We start from the raw sequence: 16,938 nt of genomic DNA on the forward strand, positions 1-16,938 counted from the left end.
GGGGGATGCCTCATCTCTGCTTGTGGGGGGGGGAGCTGCAAAATGGCTGACGGTTTCCCTCCCCTTAGGGTTTGTTTTGGGAGCTTATCCAGAGGTCCGGGAGGTCAGACCAGGCCCTCTTGGTTTGTCTTTGGGGGCTTAATAGGTGCAGGGGTCTCAGAACATTTCCCTCCGGTTCTTGAACTCAGCTCTGAGGCTGGGCTTGGCAGCTTTCTCTGGCCTCTGCATAGCCTCAAAGGTTTCCACAGCCAGAGGCTGTGGCTTCCAGGCGGGTCTGAGCCCTGGGACCTCTTTGGAGGTGAAACACTGCTTGGCGTGAGCTGCGGAGACCAGCAAAGGCCCACCAGGCCCTTCCGCTCCCCGAATATCCGCCTCCTCGCTTGGCCTGCTGTGGCTTGTTTTCTCCTGCTGATAAGCAAAATGTCACCCTGTCGCTTGTTGAGGGGGCCTCGCAAATGCTGTGAGTTGTTGTGCGTCCTCTTGTCGTGTGTGCTCGCACTGGCAGCTGGTACCTGGCCCGTGACCGTATGAGGCCTGATCCTTGCAGGGGGAAACCCAGTTTCCTGAGTGCTTTTCACAGGGAAGGCGCTGGCCTCAGTCAGCATCAGCCTTAAATTACAGGGGAAATTGTGGGTGTGGGTGTGTGTAAAAGGCCCTCTCTGAGAGCCAGTTTGGTGTAGTGTTTAAGTGTGTGGACTCTTATCTGGGAGAACTGGGTTTGATTCCCCCCTCCTCCACTTGCAGCTGCTGGAATTGCCTTGGGTCAGCCATAGCTCTCGCAAGAGCTGTCCTTGAAAGGGCAGCTGCTGTGAGAGCCCTCTCAGCCCCCCCCCCCACCTCACAGGGTGTCTGTTGTGGGGGGAGAAGATATAGGAGATTGTAAGCCGCTCTGAGTCTCTGATTCAGAGAGAAGGGCGGGGTATAAATCTGCAGACTTCTTCCCCACTCCTCTGCTTGCAGCTGCTGGAATGGCTTTGGGTCACCCATAGCTCTCGCAGGAGTTGTCCTTGAAAGGGCAGCTACTGGGAGAGCCCTCTCAGTCCCACCCACCTCACAGGGTGTCTGTTGTGCGGGGAGAAGACATAGGAGATTGTAAGCCGCTCTGAGTCTGATTCAGAGAGAAGGGCGGGGTATAAATCTGCTCTTCTTCTTTTTCACGTTGCAGCTAGCTCAGGGCAACCCATTGTGGGGGTTTTCAAAGTGGGAGACAAATAGAGGCAGTTTTGCCATTACCTGCCTCAGCATAATGACCCAGGCCTGTGGTGGGTCTCTCCCATTCGTGGACTACGCGGGCCGCCCTTCTTAGCTTCTGAGACCCAATGAAATCAGACTAGCTGTCAAGCATGCTATTTCTAAATGCTGGTTTCTTCCATACCTTTCTTCTCTCCCCCCCACCTTCTCTCCCTTCCCCTCTGTGGAGGCATAATAAATCTCTCTGAATCCAGGATGTTTAGTGGAACCTTGTATTAATGGTGTAAAGTGCCTCTCCCCTAGATTCACACAGCCATGTCTTATCAGCTAGCAGAGAATGTGTGAGAAATGGAGATATTATCATTCCTTAGTCATAAACGAGATACTAGCGAGTAGCCTTTGAACCTTCAATTCAATTTGTATCTTTATGTTATTCTTTTGAAGTTACCCGTAGCCCTGCCTTTTGAAGTAGTCTATAAGATACTATTCAGTATTGTATCAATCATTGCTTCCAAGGAATCCGTCCTTGGAGCAAGTCATGGAGTTTCAATAAAACAAGTCTTTGATTAAAAAACAAAGGCTCGATTATTGCGAAATATCGATGCTCGACCCTAGACTGGGCCATCCAAACCAGGCACAGAGGAATTAAGGTGCTGAAAATGCCTGATGAGGCCTTGGGTTCAGATCCTCTCCCCCTGCCCAGCCCCGTGTGTTCCCTCAGTAGTTGTTTCATCCAGTTGAGATTAGATCGTATTTGCTTCATCATCCTCTCCTCCAGTTTATTCTCACAACGACAATCCTGTGAGGTAGGATAGGTGGGGAACGTGTCACCCCGTCTGGGTCTCCTAGGTCAAAGTCCAGCATCCTAACCTGTCCTGCATTCTGGCACTCATATCACTTTCCTGGCCAGATTCCCATGTGGACAAAGCCTTATACTGAATCAGACCCTCCTGGGTCCATCAAAGTCAGTATCGTCTACTCAGACTGGCAGCGGCTCTCCAGGGTCTCAAGCTGAGGTTTTTCATGCCTCTTTGCCTGGACCCTTTTGAGTTGGAGATGCCGGGGATTGAACCTGGGACCTTCTGCTTACCAAGCAGATGCTCTGCCACTGAGCCACATCCCCATTCATGGCTCTCCAGGGTCTCAAGCTAAGGTTTTGCACACCTACTTGCCTGGACCTTTCTGAGTTGGAGATGCCGGGGGATTGAACCTGGGACCTCCTGCTCACCAAGCAGATGCTCTACCACTGAGCCACAGCCCCATTCATGGCTCTCCAGGGTCTCAAGCGGAGGTTTTTCACGCCTCTTTGCCTGGACCCTTTTGAGTTGGAGATGCCGGGGATTGAACCTGAGACCTTCTGCTTACCAAGCAGATGCTCTGCCACTGAGCCACATCCCCATTCATGGCTCTCCAGGGTCTCAAGCTAAGGTTTTGCACACCTACTTGCCTGGACCTTTCTGAGTTGGAGATGCCGGGGATTGAACCTGGGACCTCCTGCTCACCAAGCAGATGCTCTACCACTGAGCCACAGCCCCATTCATGGCTCTCCAGGGTCTCAAGCGGAGGTTTTTTCACGTCTCTTTGCCTGGACCCTTTTCAGTTGAAGATGCCGGGGATTGAACCTGGGACCTTCTGTTTACCAAGCAGATGCTCTACCACTGAGCCACCGTCCCTCCACAAAACAGGCCTAATCCTATGAAGCTGCCTTCTACTGAATCAGACCCTCTTTGGGTCCATCAAAGTCAGTCTTGTCTACTCAGACTGGCGGCGGCTCTCCAGAATCTCAAGCTGAGGTTTTTCACGCCTACTTGCCTGGACCCTTTTTAGTTGGAGATGCCGGGGATTGAGACTGGGACCTTCTGCTTACCAAGCAGATGCTCTACCACTGAGCCACAGCCCCATTCATGGCTCTCCAGGGTCTCAAGCGGAGGTTTTTCACGCCTACTCGCCTGGACCCTTTTTAGTTGGAGATGCCGGGGATTGAACCTGCTTCTGCTTACCAAGCAGATGCTCTACCACTGAGCCACAGCCCCATTCATGGCTCTCCAGGGTCTCCAGTGGAGGTTATTCACGCCTACTTGCCTGGACCCTTTTGAGTTGGAGATGCCGGGGATTGAACCTGGGACCTCCTGCTTACTAAGCAGATGCTCTACCACTGAGCCACCATCCCTCCCCAAGGTTTAGCTATTTTTAACCCGGGAGAGAGGGGATCCATGAACTCTGGTTTGCCAGGCTTCCTGGCACCTGGGCTAAGGGGAACGAGCACCACATATGTGACTTCCCTTCTTCCTGTTGCTTTGCAAAAACAGTTCTAGCCAGAATTGGGTTCTGCTCAGGAAATGGAGGATCAGAAGAGATGCTGCAGGCACTGGGGCCTTGTCTTCTACCCACGGAAGAGGCCAGAACTGGCGTTCTCCAGTGGGCACAGTTTAGATGACGGGTTCCAATCCAGTTGCCTTTGTTGGGGCCTACAGCTCAGCTCTTGCCAAACTTCACTCGGTGAGAGGGAAGGCACAAAGCTTGAGTCTGGGGGCCCCTTTAAGACCAACCAAGTTTAATTTGGGGCATAAGTTTTCATGCGCATGCATACAAAAGTTTATACCCAGAATTAAATTTAACTGGTCTTAAAGGTACCGCTGGACTTATACTTTCTTTTATTGCTTCAGACCAACACGGCCACCCACCTGAATCTATCGATGGGAACAGAGTGGGTCTTTCCTTGGAGGGAGGGGTGTTGTGAAAACCCAAGATCTATTTGGAGAGTGGAGCTGAAGAAGTCCAACCTCCAAATGCTCTCAGGTATACCCCGTGGAGTTCTCTCTTCTTTTGTCTCGGCAGAGTCCAAAACATGGGCTCCTTTCTCTCTCTCTCTCTCTCTCCCCCCTCAGTTGTTGTGATGCTGTTGTGAGCTCCGGCTTCCTCTATGTGTTTCTTTGTGACTGGGCGTTGACTTGTGCAGAAGAACAGGTTTTCCCTCTGGATGGGCAAGGAAGGAGGCCTCTTGCATAGATCGCTCCTGGCTGTTTTTCTCAAGTTCCTTTTGGAAAAAAAAAAGGATAATCTCTCTCCCTCTCTCTCACCCCCCTCCCCTTGCCATTTGCAAACAGCCAAATAGTTTGTGGGAGGCTGTGCAGAAATAACTGTAAAATGTCCTCCACCTCAAGAATGTGTCTGTGTGTTAAATATTGGTGCCTCTCCATGCTTCGGTGTAGGTTGGTGCAGTGGTTAAGTGTGTGGACTCTTACCTGGGAGAACTGGGTTTGATTCCCCACTCCTCCACTTGCAGCTGCTGGAATGGCCTTGGGTCAGCCATAGCTCTCGTAGGAGTTGTCCTTGAAAGGGCAGCTTCTGTCAGAGCTCTCTCAGCCCTACCTACCTCACAAGGTGTCTGTTGTGGAGGAGGAAGGGAAAAGAGATTGTAAGCCGCGCTGAGACTAATTCAGAGAGAAGGGCAGGGTATACATCTACGGTCTTCTTCTTAGGTTCAGAGACTCTTATCTGGGAGAACCGGGTTTGATTCCCCACTCCTCCACTTGCAGCTGCTGGAATGGCCTTGGGTCAGCCAGAGCTCTCACAGGAGTTGTCCTTGAAAGGGCAGCTGCTGTAAAAGCTCTCTCAGCCCTACCTACCTCACAGGGTGTCTGTTGTGGAGGAGGAAGGGAAAAGAGATTGTAAGCCACTCTGAGACTCTAATTCAGAGAGAAGGGCAGGGTATAAATCTACGGTCTTCTTAGGTTCAAAGACTCTTATCTGGGAGAAGTGGGTTTGATTCCCCACTCCTCCACTTGCAGCTGCTGGAATGGTCTTGGGCCAGCCATAGCTCTTGTAGGAGTTGTCCTTGAAAGGGCAACTTCTGGGAGAGCTCTCTTAGCCCCACTTGCCTCACAGGTTGTCTGTTGTGGGAGAGGAAGGGAAAGGAGATTGTGAGCCGCTCTGAGATTCAGAGTGGAGGGCAGGGTATAATCGTCTTCTTTGTGTCCTGACCCTGCTGGCCTGATCTCATCGGATCTTGTCTGCTACGCAGGGTCGGGCCTGGTTAGTGTTTGGATGGGAGACCCCCAAAGAGGTCCAGGGTTCCTACCCAGAGGCAGGCAACTGCAAACCACAGCTGTTCATCTCTTGCCTTCACCTGGATGACCCAGGTTGGCTCGATGTCATCATATCGTGGAAGCTACGCAAGGTCAGCCCTGGTTGAGACTGAGGTGGGAGAACTCCAAGAAACTCCGGGGTGGCTGCACAGAAGCTGGCAAAGGCGAACTGCCTCTGTCCACCTCTTGCCTCGAAAACCCTAGTCCTTCTTCACCCAAAGGGTGATTCACGCATGGAATTCACTGCCACAGGAGGTGGCGGCGGCTGCAAGCATAGACGGCTTCAAGAGGGGACTGGATAAACTAGAGAGCCAGTTTGGTGTACTGGTTAAGTGTGCAGACTCTTATCTGGGAGAACCGGGTTTGATTCCCCACTCCTCCACTCGCAGCTGCTGCCGGAATGGCCTTGGGTCAGCCAACACTATTGCAGGAGTTGTCTTTGAAAGGGCAGCTGTTGTGAGAGCCCTCTCAGCCCCACCCACCTCACAGGGTGTCTTTTGTGGGAGGAGAAGATATAGGAGATTGTAAGCCACTCTGGGTCTCTGATTCAGAGAGAAGGCTGGGGTATAAATCTGCAGTCTTCTTCATATGGAGCAGAGGTCCATCAGTGGCTATTAGCCACAGGGTATAGATGGAACTCTCTGTCTGGGGCAGTGAGGCTCTGTATTCTTGATGATTGGGGGGGGGGGCACAGTGGGAGGGCTTCTAGTGTCCTGGCCCCACTGGTGGACCTCCTGATGGCATCCAATTTTTTTTTGGCCGCTGTGTGACACAGAGTGTTGGACTGGATGGGCCATTGGCCTGATCCAACATGGCTTCTCTTCTGTTCTTCTGTGACACAGAGTGTTGGACTGGATGGGCCATTGACCTGATCCAACATGGCTTCTCTTCTGTTCTTCTGTGACACAGAGTGTTGGACTGGATGGGCCACTGGCCTGATCCAACATGGCTTCTCTTATGTTCTTCTGTGACACAGAGTGTTGGACTGGATGGGCCATTGGCCTGATCCAACATGGCTTCTCTTATGTTCTTCTGTGACACAGAGTGTTGGACTGGATGGGCCATTGGCCTGATCCAACATGGCTTCTCTTATGTTCTTCTGTGACACAGAGTGTTGGACTGGATGGGCCACTGGCCTGATCCAACATGGCTTCTCTTATGTTCTTCTGTGACACAGAGTGTTGGACTGGATGAGCCATTGGCCTGATCCAACATGGCTTCTCTTATGTTCTTCTGTGAGACAGAGTGTTGGACTGGAGGGGGCCATTGGCCTGATCCAACAGGGCTTCTCTTATGTTCTTATGCGACACAGAATGTTGGACTGGATGGGCCATTGGCCTGATCCAACATGGCTTCTCTTATGTTCTTCTGTGACACAGTGTTGGACTGGATGGGCCACTGGCCTGATCCAACAGGCTTCTCTTATGTTCTTCTGTGACACAGAATGTTGGACTGGATGGGCCATTGACCTGATCCAACATGGCTTCTCTTATGTTCAGGCCATTGGTAGCCAAGAGGATGCTGGGTGGGGCGGCGGGGGGAGGGAGCAGAGAAAGTGAATGGGGCAGCTTTGTTTCCAGAGCTGTCTAGTGCTCTCCCTCTAACTGAGACGTGCTGAGACTCCCAGCTGCTTTGGAGGTTGCACTTGCTGCTCTGGAAGATGTTTACCCAAAGGTAGAAAGTGTGTGGCAGGGGCAAGACCTTTGTACATCCTTTTGTGTTGCTGTTGCCACCTTGCTGTGACACTGTGTTATGATTCTACTTTCTGTGTACTTATTACTGCGTACTGTCTACTACTGTGTACTTTTTATAGTATGCTTTGCCTTAGTTGTATGTGTTGTTCTCTCATTCTGTAATCCTCATTGCATTGTTCGTTGAAGGTCTTATAGTGTCTGTTTGCACTGTTTTATACCTTGTAGTCCTGTAAGTCCCTGCTGGGGAATTAATATCAGGCCCTCTTGACTGTCCCGCCGATGAAAGCTACTCGCCTCGTGGGTACATGACACAGGGCCTTTTCGGTGGCAGCCCCACAATTATGAAACAACCCCCCGAGGGAGGTGAGCTTGGCCCTCCTCACTTTTTGATCTTTAGGAGGCAGCTGAAGAAGGTTTTATTTAGGACTGTGTTTGGGGGATGCAGTCCTGAACTGCGATTTCAATTTTTTGGCCTCAATAATTTGGGGGAGGGGGGGGGGGGAAGGTCCTTAAGGCATGCGGCAAGCTTGAAATGAGTCCTCCATTTGCAGAGTGGTCTTTTGGGGAGGGGGAATAACATGACCCCAGATTCTGAAGCTGGAACGATTCCACACGGTTTATAAAAGCGAACTGGAACACCAGTTTTCTCCTCTGAACTGGAATGAACCTCATATGCCCTCCCTCTGCATACTCGTGTGCAATTATGTGCTTTTTTTTTTTAAGTGCACTCCCTTATTAAAAGCATAACAATTAGACACATCCCCCCCCCCACCCCCATCTCTAACCATTGATTTTAAGTAGCCAAGCTGCAAATGAGGCTGGAGGAGGAAAAGGTTCCATGTAGACCTGTGACTCAACCCCACCGCTTGCCTTTTCAAAATGCAGCAGAGAATCCCTGGGATAAAAGCCTGCAGGGGAATGCCTCTGAACACGTGCAGAGTCTCTCAGTGCTGTGTAGCTGAACCTCCTGCCCTCAGCTCCCCCCCCCCCGCCCCCCAGCGGCTCGCTTCCTGGCTCTGGAGTGCCGGCCTGCTGGAAGCCAAGAGGGAAAGGCCCCTGGCGTTCTTTTCCCCTGCCTGGACTGGTTTCGTGGACTGTGATCTAACTGGCTCTCTGGTTGCTAGCGAGGAGAACTGTTGTCCTCCCCAACAGTCTTGTCCTTGTTCTCTTTTCCCCGAGGGACAGAGATGCGGGCTCTCTGGGGTGGGGCCCCCACGTGTTGGCCTCAGCCTGGGCATGTTCATGCCCCCCCCCCCCCAGTTCAGCTGCCGGCTTCTTTCTCGGAGGGGAATTGCGGAATTGCGCCAGGGCTGCAAATTTGCCCTTAATCTCCTTCCTTTGTTACTGCAGGGTGTAACAAAGCCTTTAGGCCAGTTCCCTGGCTGGCTTTTGCAGAGCAGAAGATAATTATGTGATTGCATTTGCATAGTTTCCGTGAAAGGCTGTTATTTTTTTTTTTTTGAATGCACAAATGAGGTGAATTCATCTACTGCCCTGCTTCGTTCGTTCGTTCGTTGGTTGTTGTTTTTATCCTCTTAAACAAGAAAATAAGCAAATGCCATTTTTTGTTTGTTGGATATAAACCGAGAGAGGTCACTATAATGGATAACACAACAGAAAATGCAAGCTAGTGACTAATTTACTAAGAAATATATAGAAACCAGTCCAAATGTCCAAAACATGTGCATTCAAGTCCCAAAGTAGTGTGGTGACAAGCCAATCGATCAAGTACATGTTTCTTTCCAATCTTCACCAGACCTGGGACCAATATTGATTCAATTATATACATTCTTTACATAATTTTTAAAAAAGGGGACACCGAGCGTTTCCGGCAGCAACTTCACATCGGCTACAGCTCAGTATGAGGCTTCTTGCGCAAGAAAGAACTCACTGGAAGAGGGTTGGTGGTGTCTGAATGTCCTTTTGATATTTTTGTATAATAGTTTCTTTTGTTAGTCCACGTCTGATGAAGACTGGAAAGAAACAAGTACTTAATCGATTGGCTTGTCACCACACTACTTTGGGACTTGAATGTACACGTTTTGGAAATTTGGACTGGTTTCTATGTATTTCTTAGTAAATTGGTCACTGGCTTGTATTTTTTGTTTGTTGCCTGTAAACTGGCAGGGATTTGGTTGAGATGGGTGGCCAGGTGAGTCTGTCTGTAGCAGCAGAGAAGGACCAGAATCCCGGAGCACCTGAAAGTCTTAACGACATTTACGGCAGGGGAGGTGCTTTTGGGAGTCACGGCTTCACTTCTTCAGACCCAGCAAGGGAAGGGACGCTAGTCCAGGGGTTGTTTTGTAGAAAAATAGGTGGCGGAGCTCGTTAGCATAATTCATTAGCTTATGCCGCCCCACCCACCAGCCAAAAGCAACCCGACTCAAGAAAGTTGAGCCCCGGACAAGTGAGGTCTGCTTGGGCTGGCTAGAGATCCAGCCAGCCCAAGCAGGCCTCACTCACCTGGGGGCTCTCCTTGGCCACCACCTCCCCATAGTCAAAAGGCTAGCAAGACACCTGCCACCCAAAATCAGTGGAGAAAGGGTGGTGTGGGCTTCTCCAGGGGTTAATTAGGGCTGCTAAGGGCGTGGCAAAGCCCCTGATGGCTGGCTGGCTGCCCGCTCTCCTAATCCAGGAATTGTTATGCAGCTGCACCTACTATTCAATGGACAAGGGAGGTGGGGAGGAGGAGGGGGAACCCTCAGAAAGGTTCAGGAGATGTGCTCCTGTGAGCTCCTGCTGAATTCAAGAACTGGACACTACCAGGGTATAATGCCATAAAGTCCACCCTCCAGAATAGCCACTGTCTCCAGGGGAATGGGTCTTGAAGAAGAAGACTGCAGATTTATACCCCGCCCTTTCTCTGAATCAGAGACTCAGAGCGGCTCACAATCTCCTGTATCTTCTCCCCCCCACAACAGACACCCTGTGAGGTGGGTGGGCCTGAGAGGGCTCTCCCAGAAGCTGCCCTTTCAAGGACAACCTCTGCCAGAGCTCTGGCTGACCCAAGGCCATTCCAGCAGGTGCGAGTGAAGGAGTGGGGAATCAAACCCACTGGTTCTCCCAGATAAGAATCTTCTTCTTAGAAGAAGAGGTGCAGATTTATACTTCACCCTTCTCCCTGAATCAGAGGCTCAGAGCAGCTTACAATCTCTCATGTCTTCTCCCGCCACAACAGACACCCTGTGAGGTGGGTGGAGCTGAGAGAGGCTCTGACAGAAGCTGCCCTTTCAAGGACAACTCTTATAAGAGCTCTGGCTGACCCAAGGCCATTCCAGCAGGTGCGAGTGGAGGAGTGGGGAATCAAACCCGTTCTCCCAGATAAGAATCTTCTTCTTAGAAGAAGAGGTGCAGATTTATGCTTCACCCTTCTCCCTGAATCAGAGGCTCAGAGCGGCTTACAATCTCTCATGTCTTCTCCCCCACAACAGACACCCTGTGAGGTCGGTGGGGGCTGAGAGAGCTCTGACAGAAGCTGCCCTTTCAAGGACAACTCTATAAGAGCTCTGGCTGACCCAAGCCATTCCAGCAGGTGCGAGTGGAGGAGTGGGGAATCAAACCCGGTTCTCCCAGATAAGAATCTTCTTCTTAGAAGAAGAGGTGCAGATTTATGCTTCACCCTTCTCCCTGAATCAGAGGCTCAGAGCGGCTTACAATCTCTCATGTCTTCTCCCCCCCACAACAGACACCCTGTGAGGTCGGTGGGGCTGAGAGAGCTCTGACAGAAGCTGCCCTTTCAAGGACAACTCTTATAAGAGCTCTGGCTGACCCAAGGCCATTCCAGCAGCTGCAAGTGGAGGAGTGGGGAATCAAACCCGGTTCTCCCGGATAAGAGAGCTCTGGCTGACCCAAGGCCATTCCAGCAGCTGCAAGTGGAGGAGTGGGGAATCAAACCCGGTTCTCCCGGATAAGAGTCCGCACACTTCACCACTACACCAGACTGGCTCTTGCTTGTCTGGAGACCAGTTCTGATAGCAGGAGATCTTCTTATTATTTACTTCATTCGATTTGCATCGCGCCCTCCCATTACAGGCTCAGGGCAGCTAACAGCATCTTCCGTGCCACCAGGAGGCTGGCAACTGTAGCCCTGGCCTGGGCTGAGCTGCACCCCGCCGCTGTCCACGAGGACGCTTCTGGGCTCCAGAAGAGGGCTGACTCACAGGCAGAGGATTTTTTTTCCGGCTGGTTGACACCCCATAAAAAATTTACCGCACAAACTGGAATTAGTACTGACTAATGGCTCATTAGCCAGCCTGTTGTTAAATCCGGGCTTGGCGCCGTCCCAGAAACTGACAAGGGGGCCGACCGGCAGCCATTGGGGAATTTGCTTTGGGGGTTCTGCTTTGGGGTTTCAGCAGACGCTGCTCATGGGAATTGTGGCCCCCTCGTGGAGGCGGACAGCCCACGTTGCTCTTTGACGGGACTAGAGCGGGAGAGAAAGCGCCTTCCGTCACGCAGAGGACCTGTTGAGCATTTCTGAGACGCAGCCAGACTGGACTGTTTGTGCTGCCGGCCAGCCTGGCTCCAGATACAGGAAGAAGACCTGCTGGTCAGTTTTCATGGCAGATCCGGGTTCCTCCCCTCCCCCACCTGCTGGCTGCCCCACCCGGTGTTTCAAGGGCAGGTCGTGTTTGGCTTCTTCCTGGCTGGGTCAGGTGGCCTCTCTCTGTCTCCAGGGCTCTGGCTCAGTTCTCCGATTGTGCAAGAGCGCTGACTCATCCTCCCTGTCTCTTTCCCAGCCCCTCCCAGGGAAACCTGGCGCAGGAGCGCGGTTTATAAGCCTGCGACTCATGAGGGCTGCCTTTTGAAGCCAGCTTGGGCAGGGAGTGGAGGAGCTGGGTGGCAAAATTATGGCGGGGCGTGGGGTGGAGTCATGGGGGTAGATGATCAGCTAGGAAGGTGGCTGTTTCCGGACGCAGTCATGGAGGTGGTTGATCTCCCTAGGTTTCTCCGGCGCCCAGGGCATTGGCAGCTGACGGCACCGGAACCGAAACCACCAGTTGGCACCATGGCGAGTGAAGATGTCGGTGATGCCCGAGCCATCCTGGAGCTCAACTTCCAGTGTAAGTTTGGAGGCGGGGGGTCCAATCTGGGAATTCCTGGAAAGCTTCGAGTCTGGAAGCACCTTAGAGAGCAACAAACTTTCAAGAGGCCAACCTCGCTTCCTCAGATACAAAAGCGTTGACTCCTGAAAGCTTCTACCTCAAAACACTTGTGCTCTTTCAGGTTTTCCCAGATGTCTGTCTGTCTTCTTTCTTCTTTCTTTCTTTCTTCTTCTTTCTTTCTTTCTTCTTTCTTTCTTTCTTTCTTTCTTTCTTTCTTTCTTTCTTTCTTTCTTTCTTTCTTTCTTTCTTTCTTCTTCTTCTCCTTCCTTCCTTCCTTCCTTCCTTCCTTCCTTCCTCCCTCCCTCCCTCCCTCCCTCCCTCCCTTCCTTCCTTCCTTCCTTCCTCCCTCCCTCCCTCCTCCCTTCTTTCCTCCCTCCCTCCTCCCTCCCACCTCCCTCCCTCCCTTCCTCCTTCTTCCTTCCTTCCTTCCTTCCTTCTTCCTTCCTTCCTTCCTTCCTTCCTTCCTTCCTTCCTTCCTTCCTTCCTTCATTTTTAAAATTATTTCAGAACTCAGTAATCCAGCAATATAGTAACGATAATATGAATAACTAAGGCAATTAGTAGCTATTAGCCACAGTGTGTGTGTATATTTTGGCCACAGTGTGATACAGAGTGTTGGACTTGATGGCCATTGGCCTGATCAACATGTCTTCTCTTATGTTCTTAACAGTCATAATATAATACCACAGCGTATCCGTCGGCTTGGTGAACTTTATCGATATCTAGAAGAAAGGGAAGATAACTATCATACCTGGCTTATGTGATATGAATTCCTAAAGCATAAGCCCCTGGTCAGATTCCATCCTAAAAATCAAATTTGCCAGCATGTCTTCGAAAGTTGTAATATCCATGTCCCTGAGGGCATCCTTTGTTTTCATGTATGTCATCCAGTTTTTTCCAAAACCGGAAACCATCTTCAAAATAAGCAGAAGGCCAAAAGAAGAGTCGTGATTGATAATGTGTCTGATATTCCATCCATTAACATTTCTCTTTCTCCCGCCCCCCCCCCACAGTGCCTCAGTTGTGTGATCTTTAATGAGTGCCCCCCCCCACCACTTGGGGTAGGGAGTCAACAGATCATTCAGTGGGTGAACTGGACTTCAACCCACAGAGCAAGAAGGGGGGGCAGATGGGTGGGGGGCAGTGGAGTGATGTCTGCCATGAGAGGTCTTCCATCTCTGCCAGCTTTGATGCTTTTTGTCCTCCTGGCCCACCTTACAGTGCTGTTGTGAGGCAAAAAACAAAGGGGAAATGATACAGCGACTGGAAAAAAATAGCAGTGGTTGGTCATGCTGGTGCCTTCTCCGGATCTGTCTTGTTTGCTCCATGAGTGGCGGCCGCTGGACTAAACGCCTTCAGACTGACACAGAGAGAACGTTGTTTGACAACAGTGGCTGACGTGTGAGGTCGGAGACGGTCTGAGCATGCTCTGGCGGAGGCTGGGGATGGGCAGCCCAGAGCCAAATCTGCCCTGCAGGGTCCAGCTGTTACTGTGCAGACCAAACCTGCTTTTCCACTCAGAGGACTGCTCCAGGCGGAGGCCGCCATGTTAGCCAGTAGCCGCTGCAGCAGCCGTGCATAAGCACTGGAGCAGCCAAAGAGCACACCGGCCGAATCCGTCTCATGGAGTCGTTGAGGGAGGAGGGGTGCAACTCTCCTCTCCCAGTTTCCCCTGCAGTTTGAGGAAGGGCCTTCTGCCAGCTCACACACACTGGCCTATCCCCCCCCACAACCAAAAAACCCCCCACGACTCATGGACAAGCTGTTTAAAAACCTTGGAGGTTTTTCAACAGAGGCTAGATGGCCATCTGACAGCAATGAGGAGCCCGTGAATTTAGGGGGAGATCTTTATGAGTTTCCTGCATTGTGCAGGATGTTGGACTAGATGACCCGGGAGGTCCCTTCCAACTCTAGGATTCTGTGATTCTTCAGGAGGTGGTGGGCTCTCCTTCCTTGGAGGTTTTTCAACAGAGGCTGGATGGCCATCTGACAGCAATGAGGAGCCTGTGAATTTAGGGGGAGGTGTTTGTGAGTTCCCTGCATTGTGCAGGGGGTTGGACTAGATGACCTGGGAGGTCCCTTCCAACTCTATGATTCTGTGATTCTTCAGGAGGTGGTGGGCTCTCCTTCCTTGGAGGTTTTTAAACAGAGGCTGGATGGCCTTCTGACAGCAATGAGGATCCTGTGAATTTAGGGGGAGGTGTTTGTGAGTTCCCTGCATTGTGCAGGGGGTTGGACTAGATGACCCTGGAGGACCCTTCCAACTCTAGGATTCTTCAGGAGGTGGTGGGCTCTCCTTCCTTGGAGGTTTTTCAACAGAGGCTGGATGGCCATCTGACAGCAATGAGGATCCTGTGAATTTAGGGGGAAGTGTTTGTGAGTTCCCTGCATTGTGCAGGGGGTTGGACTAGATGACCCTGGAGGTCCCTTCTAACTCTAGGATTCTGTGATTCTTCAGGAGGTGCTGGGCTCTCCTTCCTTGAGGTTTTTAAACAGAGGCTAGATGGGCATCTGACAGCAATGAGGATCCTGTGAATTTAGGGGGAGGCGTTTGTGAGTTTCCTGCATGTGCAGGGGGTTGGACTAGATGACCTTGGAGGTCCCTTCCAACTCTGTGATTCTATGAGATGATCTCCCGCCTCCCTTCATTGCTAAGCTGCAAGGAAATGTTCCTGGAAGTTTCAGGGCCGGCGCCAGGGGTTCTGTCGCTAAAAGCAGACCCTTGTGCAGCAACTGCCACCACCCCCCCCACCCCCCCCCCCCCGTTGCTCCCTGGTGCAGGAAGCCTGATTGGGGTCGGGAAGAGCCAATGCTTGTGTACCGCACTTCTTGGTGGGAGTGAAGTATGCAAGCCCTGGGCAAGCTCATCGGGGAGAGAGGGGGCGCCCCCAGGCAGGGTAGCTCCTAGGCAACCACCTACCCCGCCTACTCCCACATGCCGGCTCTGGAAAGCTTGTTCAGCAGCTGGCTTCTCCAACTCGGCCAGCTCGTTCTATGGTTCCCAAAGATGCCTTGGAATGAGATATCAGGGCAAGCGGAGGGGTGGGGAGGGTGTCGCTGGCACATGCAGGGTCTTCCAGGTGGCTTCTCCCACCTCCTTGGAGAAGCAGGAAATGTTTTGGCCGAGGGTTTGCCAGCAGTGTTCCCTCTAAACTGAGTGAGGGTGAGCTAGCTCGCAGATTTTTAGCCTCTGGCTCACACATTTTTGTCTTAGCTCGGGGAAAAATGGCCCCCAGAGCACAGTAATTGATGCAGTCGCTCACCACTTGAATGCCAGGAGCTCACAAAGTAGAATTTTTGCTCGACAAGACCCTACAGCTTAGAGGGAACATTGGTTGCCAGCTCTGGGTTGGAAATTCCTGGAGATTTGAGGGGCGGGGTCCTTGGTCGGGTACAGTGCCCTGAAGCCCACCTTCCAAAGCAGCCGCTTTTTCCAGGGGGAATGGATCTCTCACACAGCCACATGAAGCAGCTCTCCAGGGTCTCAGGCAAAGAAAGGTCCTTCCCATCACCTCCTGCCTGGTCCTTTTTAACTGGAGATGCTGGGGATTGAACCTGGGACCTTCTGCATGCCAAGCAGGGGCTCTGCCACTGAGCCACAGCCTGACTTCATGGCTCTCCAGGGTCTCAGGCTGAGGTCTTTCCCATCACCTCCTGCCTGGTCCTTTTTACTGGAGATGCCGGGGATTGAACCTGGGACCTTCTGCATGTCAAGCAGGGGCTCTGCCACTGAGCCACAGCCTTACTTCATGGCTCTCCAGGGTCTTAGGCAAAGAAAGGTCTTTCCTATCACCTCCTGCCTGGCGCTTTATAACTGGAGATGCCGGGGATTGAACCTGGGACCTTCTGCATGTCAAGCAGGGGCTCTGCCACTGAGCCACAGAAAGGTCTTTCCCATCACCTCCTGCCTGGCCCTTTGAACTGGAGATGCTGGGGCTTGAACCTGGGACCTTCTGCATGCCAAGCACAGACTCTGCCACTGAGCCACAGCCTTACTTCATGGCTCTCCAGGGTCTCAGGCCGAGGTCTTTCCCATCACCTCCTGCCTGGTCCTTTTAACTGGAGATGCCGGGGATTGAACCTGGGACCTTCTGAATGCCAAGCAGAGGCTCTAACACTGAGCCACAGCCTGACTTCATGGCTCTCCAGGGTCTCAGGCTGAGGTCTTTTCCATCACCTCCTGCCTGGTCCTTTTAACTGGAGATGCTGGGGCTTGAACCTGGGACCTTCTGAATGCCAAGCAGGGGCTCTAACACTGAGCCACAGCCTTACTTCATGGCTCTCCAGGGTCTCAGGCTGAGGTCTTTCCCATCACCTCCTGCCTGGTCCTTTTAACTGGAGATGCTGGGGCTTGAACCTGGACCTTCTGCATGCAAAGTAGAGGCTCTGCCACTGAGCCACAGGTGTTAGACCCCAGAGTCAAGGAACATGCAGCAGGTTGGTTCAGGCTTTTATTCCAAGCATCTTGCGGCAATACAAGAAGTTGCTGAAACTGGGGTGCTGGCCCAGAGGCGCCACCTATATATCCTCGGTGGGCCGTTATAATTTCAAGCAAAGCGCGGGTACATTTGGCGGGCATTCTACGTCCCCCTTCGCCCCGCTGCCATCCAGGTGCGCTATCTAATACTCTTCCAGTCACTTCCAGCATGACCTTGGTTATCGTGTTAACAAGCTGCAGAAATAGCGGTTGGGGATGCGCTGGCTAGTGAAAGCGAAAGCAATGCAGGCAAAGCAAAAATTTATGTGTTTCAGATTAATGCACAGACTATATCACTTAGGAAAGGAAAGGTCCCCTGTGCAAGCATCAGTTGTTTCCGACTCTGGGGTGATGTTGCTTTTCACGTTTTCACAGCGGACTTT

At 51.9% G+C, this 16,938-nt stretch overlaps 2 protein-coding genes across 2 annotated transcripts in view; both read left to right on the forward strand.

Moving 5' to 3' along the window:
• The window catches only part of LOC132585923 (echinoderm microtubule-associated protein-like 1), a 27,392-nt gene extending 26,869 nt beyond the window's left edge, over positions 1-523 (forward strand). Inside the window, exon 13 of the mRNA XM_060257799.1 lies at positions 506-523. Within this exon, the coding sequence (XP_060113782.1) occupies positions 506-523 (18 nt within the window). The remainder of the gene's footprint in view (positions 1-505) is intronic.
• An 11,371-nt stretch (positions 524-11,894) lies between these two features.
• Positions 11,895-16,938, forward strand: part of PPP1R13L (protein phosphatase 1 regulatory subunit 13 like) — a 28,182-nt gene continuing 23,138 nt past the window's right edge. Inside the window, exon 1 of the mRNA XM_060258293.1 lies at positions 11,895-12,036. Within this exon, the coding sequence (XP_060114276.1) occupies positions 11,895-12,036 (142 nt within the window). The remainder of the gene's footprint in view (positions 12,037-16,938) is intronic.

This window comes from Heteronotia binoei, chromosome 17 (genome assembly GCF_032191835.1).
Source record: "Heteronotia binoei isolate CCM8104 ecotype False Entrance Well chromosome 17, APGP_CSIRO_Hbin_v1, whole genome shotgun sequence".
Taxonomy (NCBI): domain Eukaryota; kingdom Metazoa; phylum Chordata; class Lepidosauria; order Squamata; family Gekkonidae; genus Heteronotia; species Heteronotia binoei.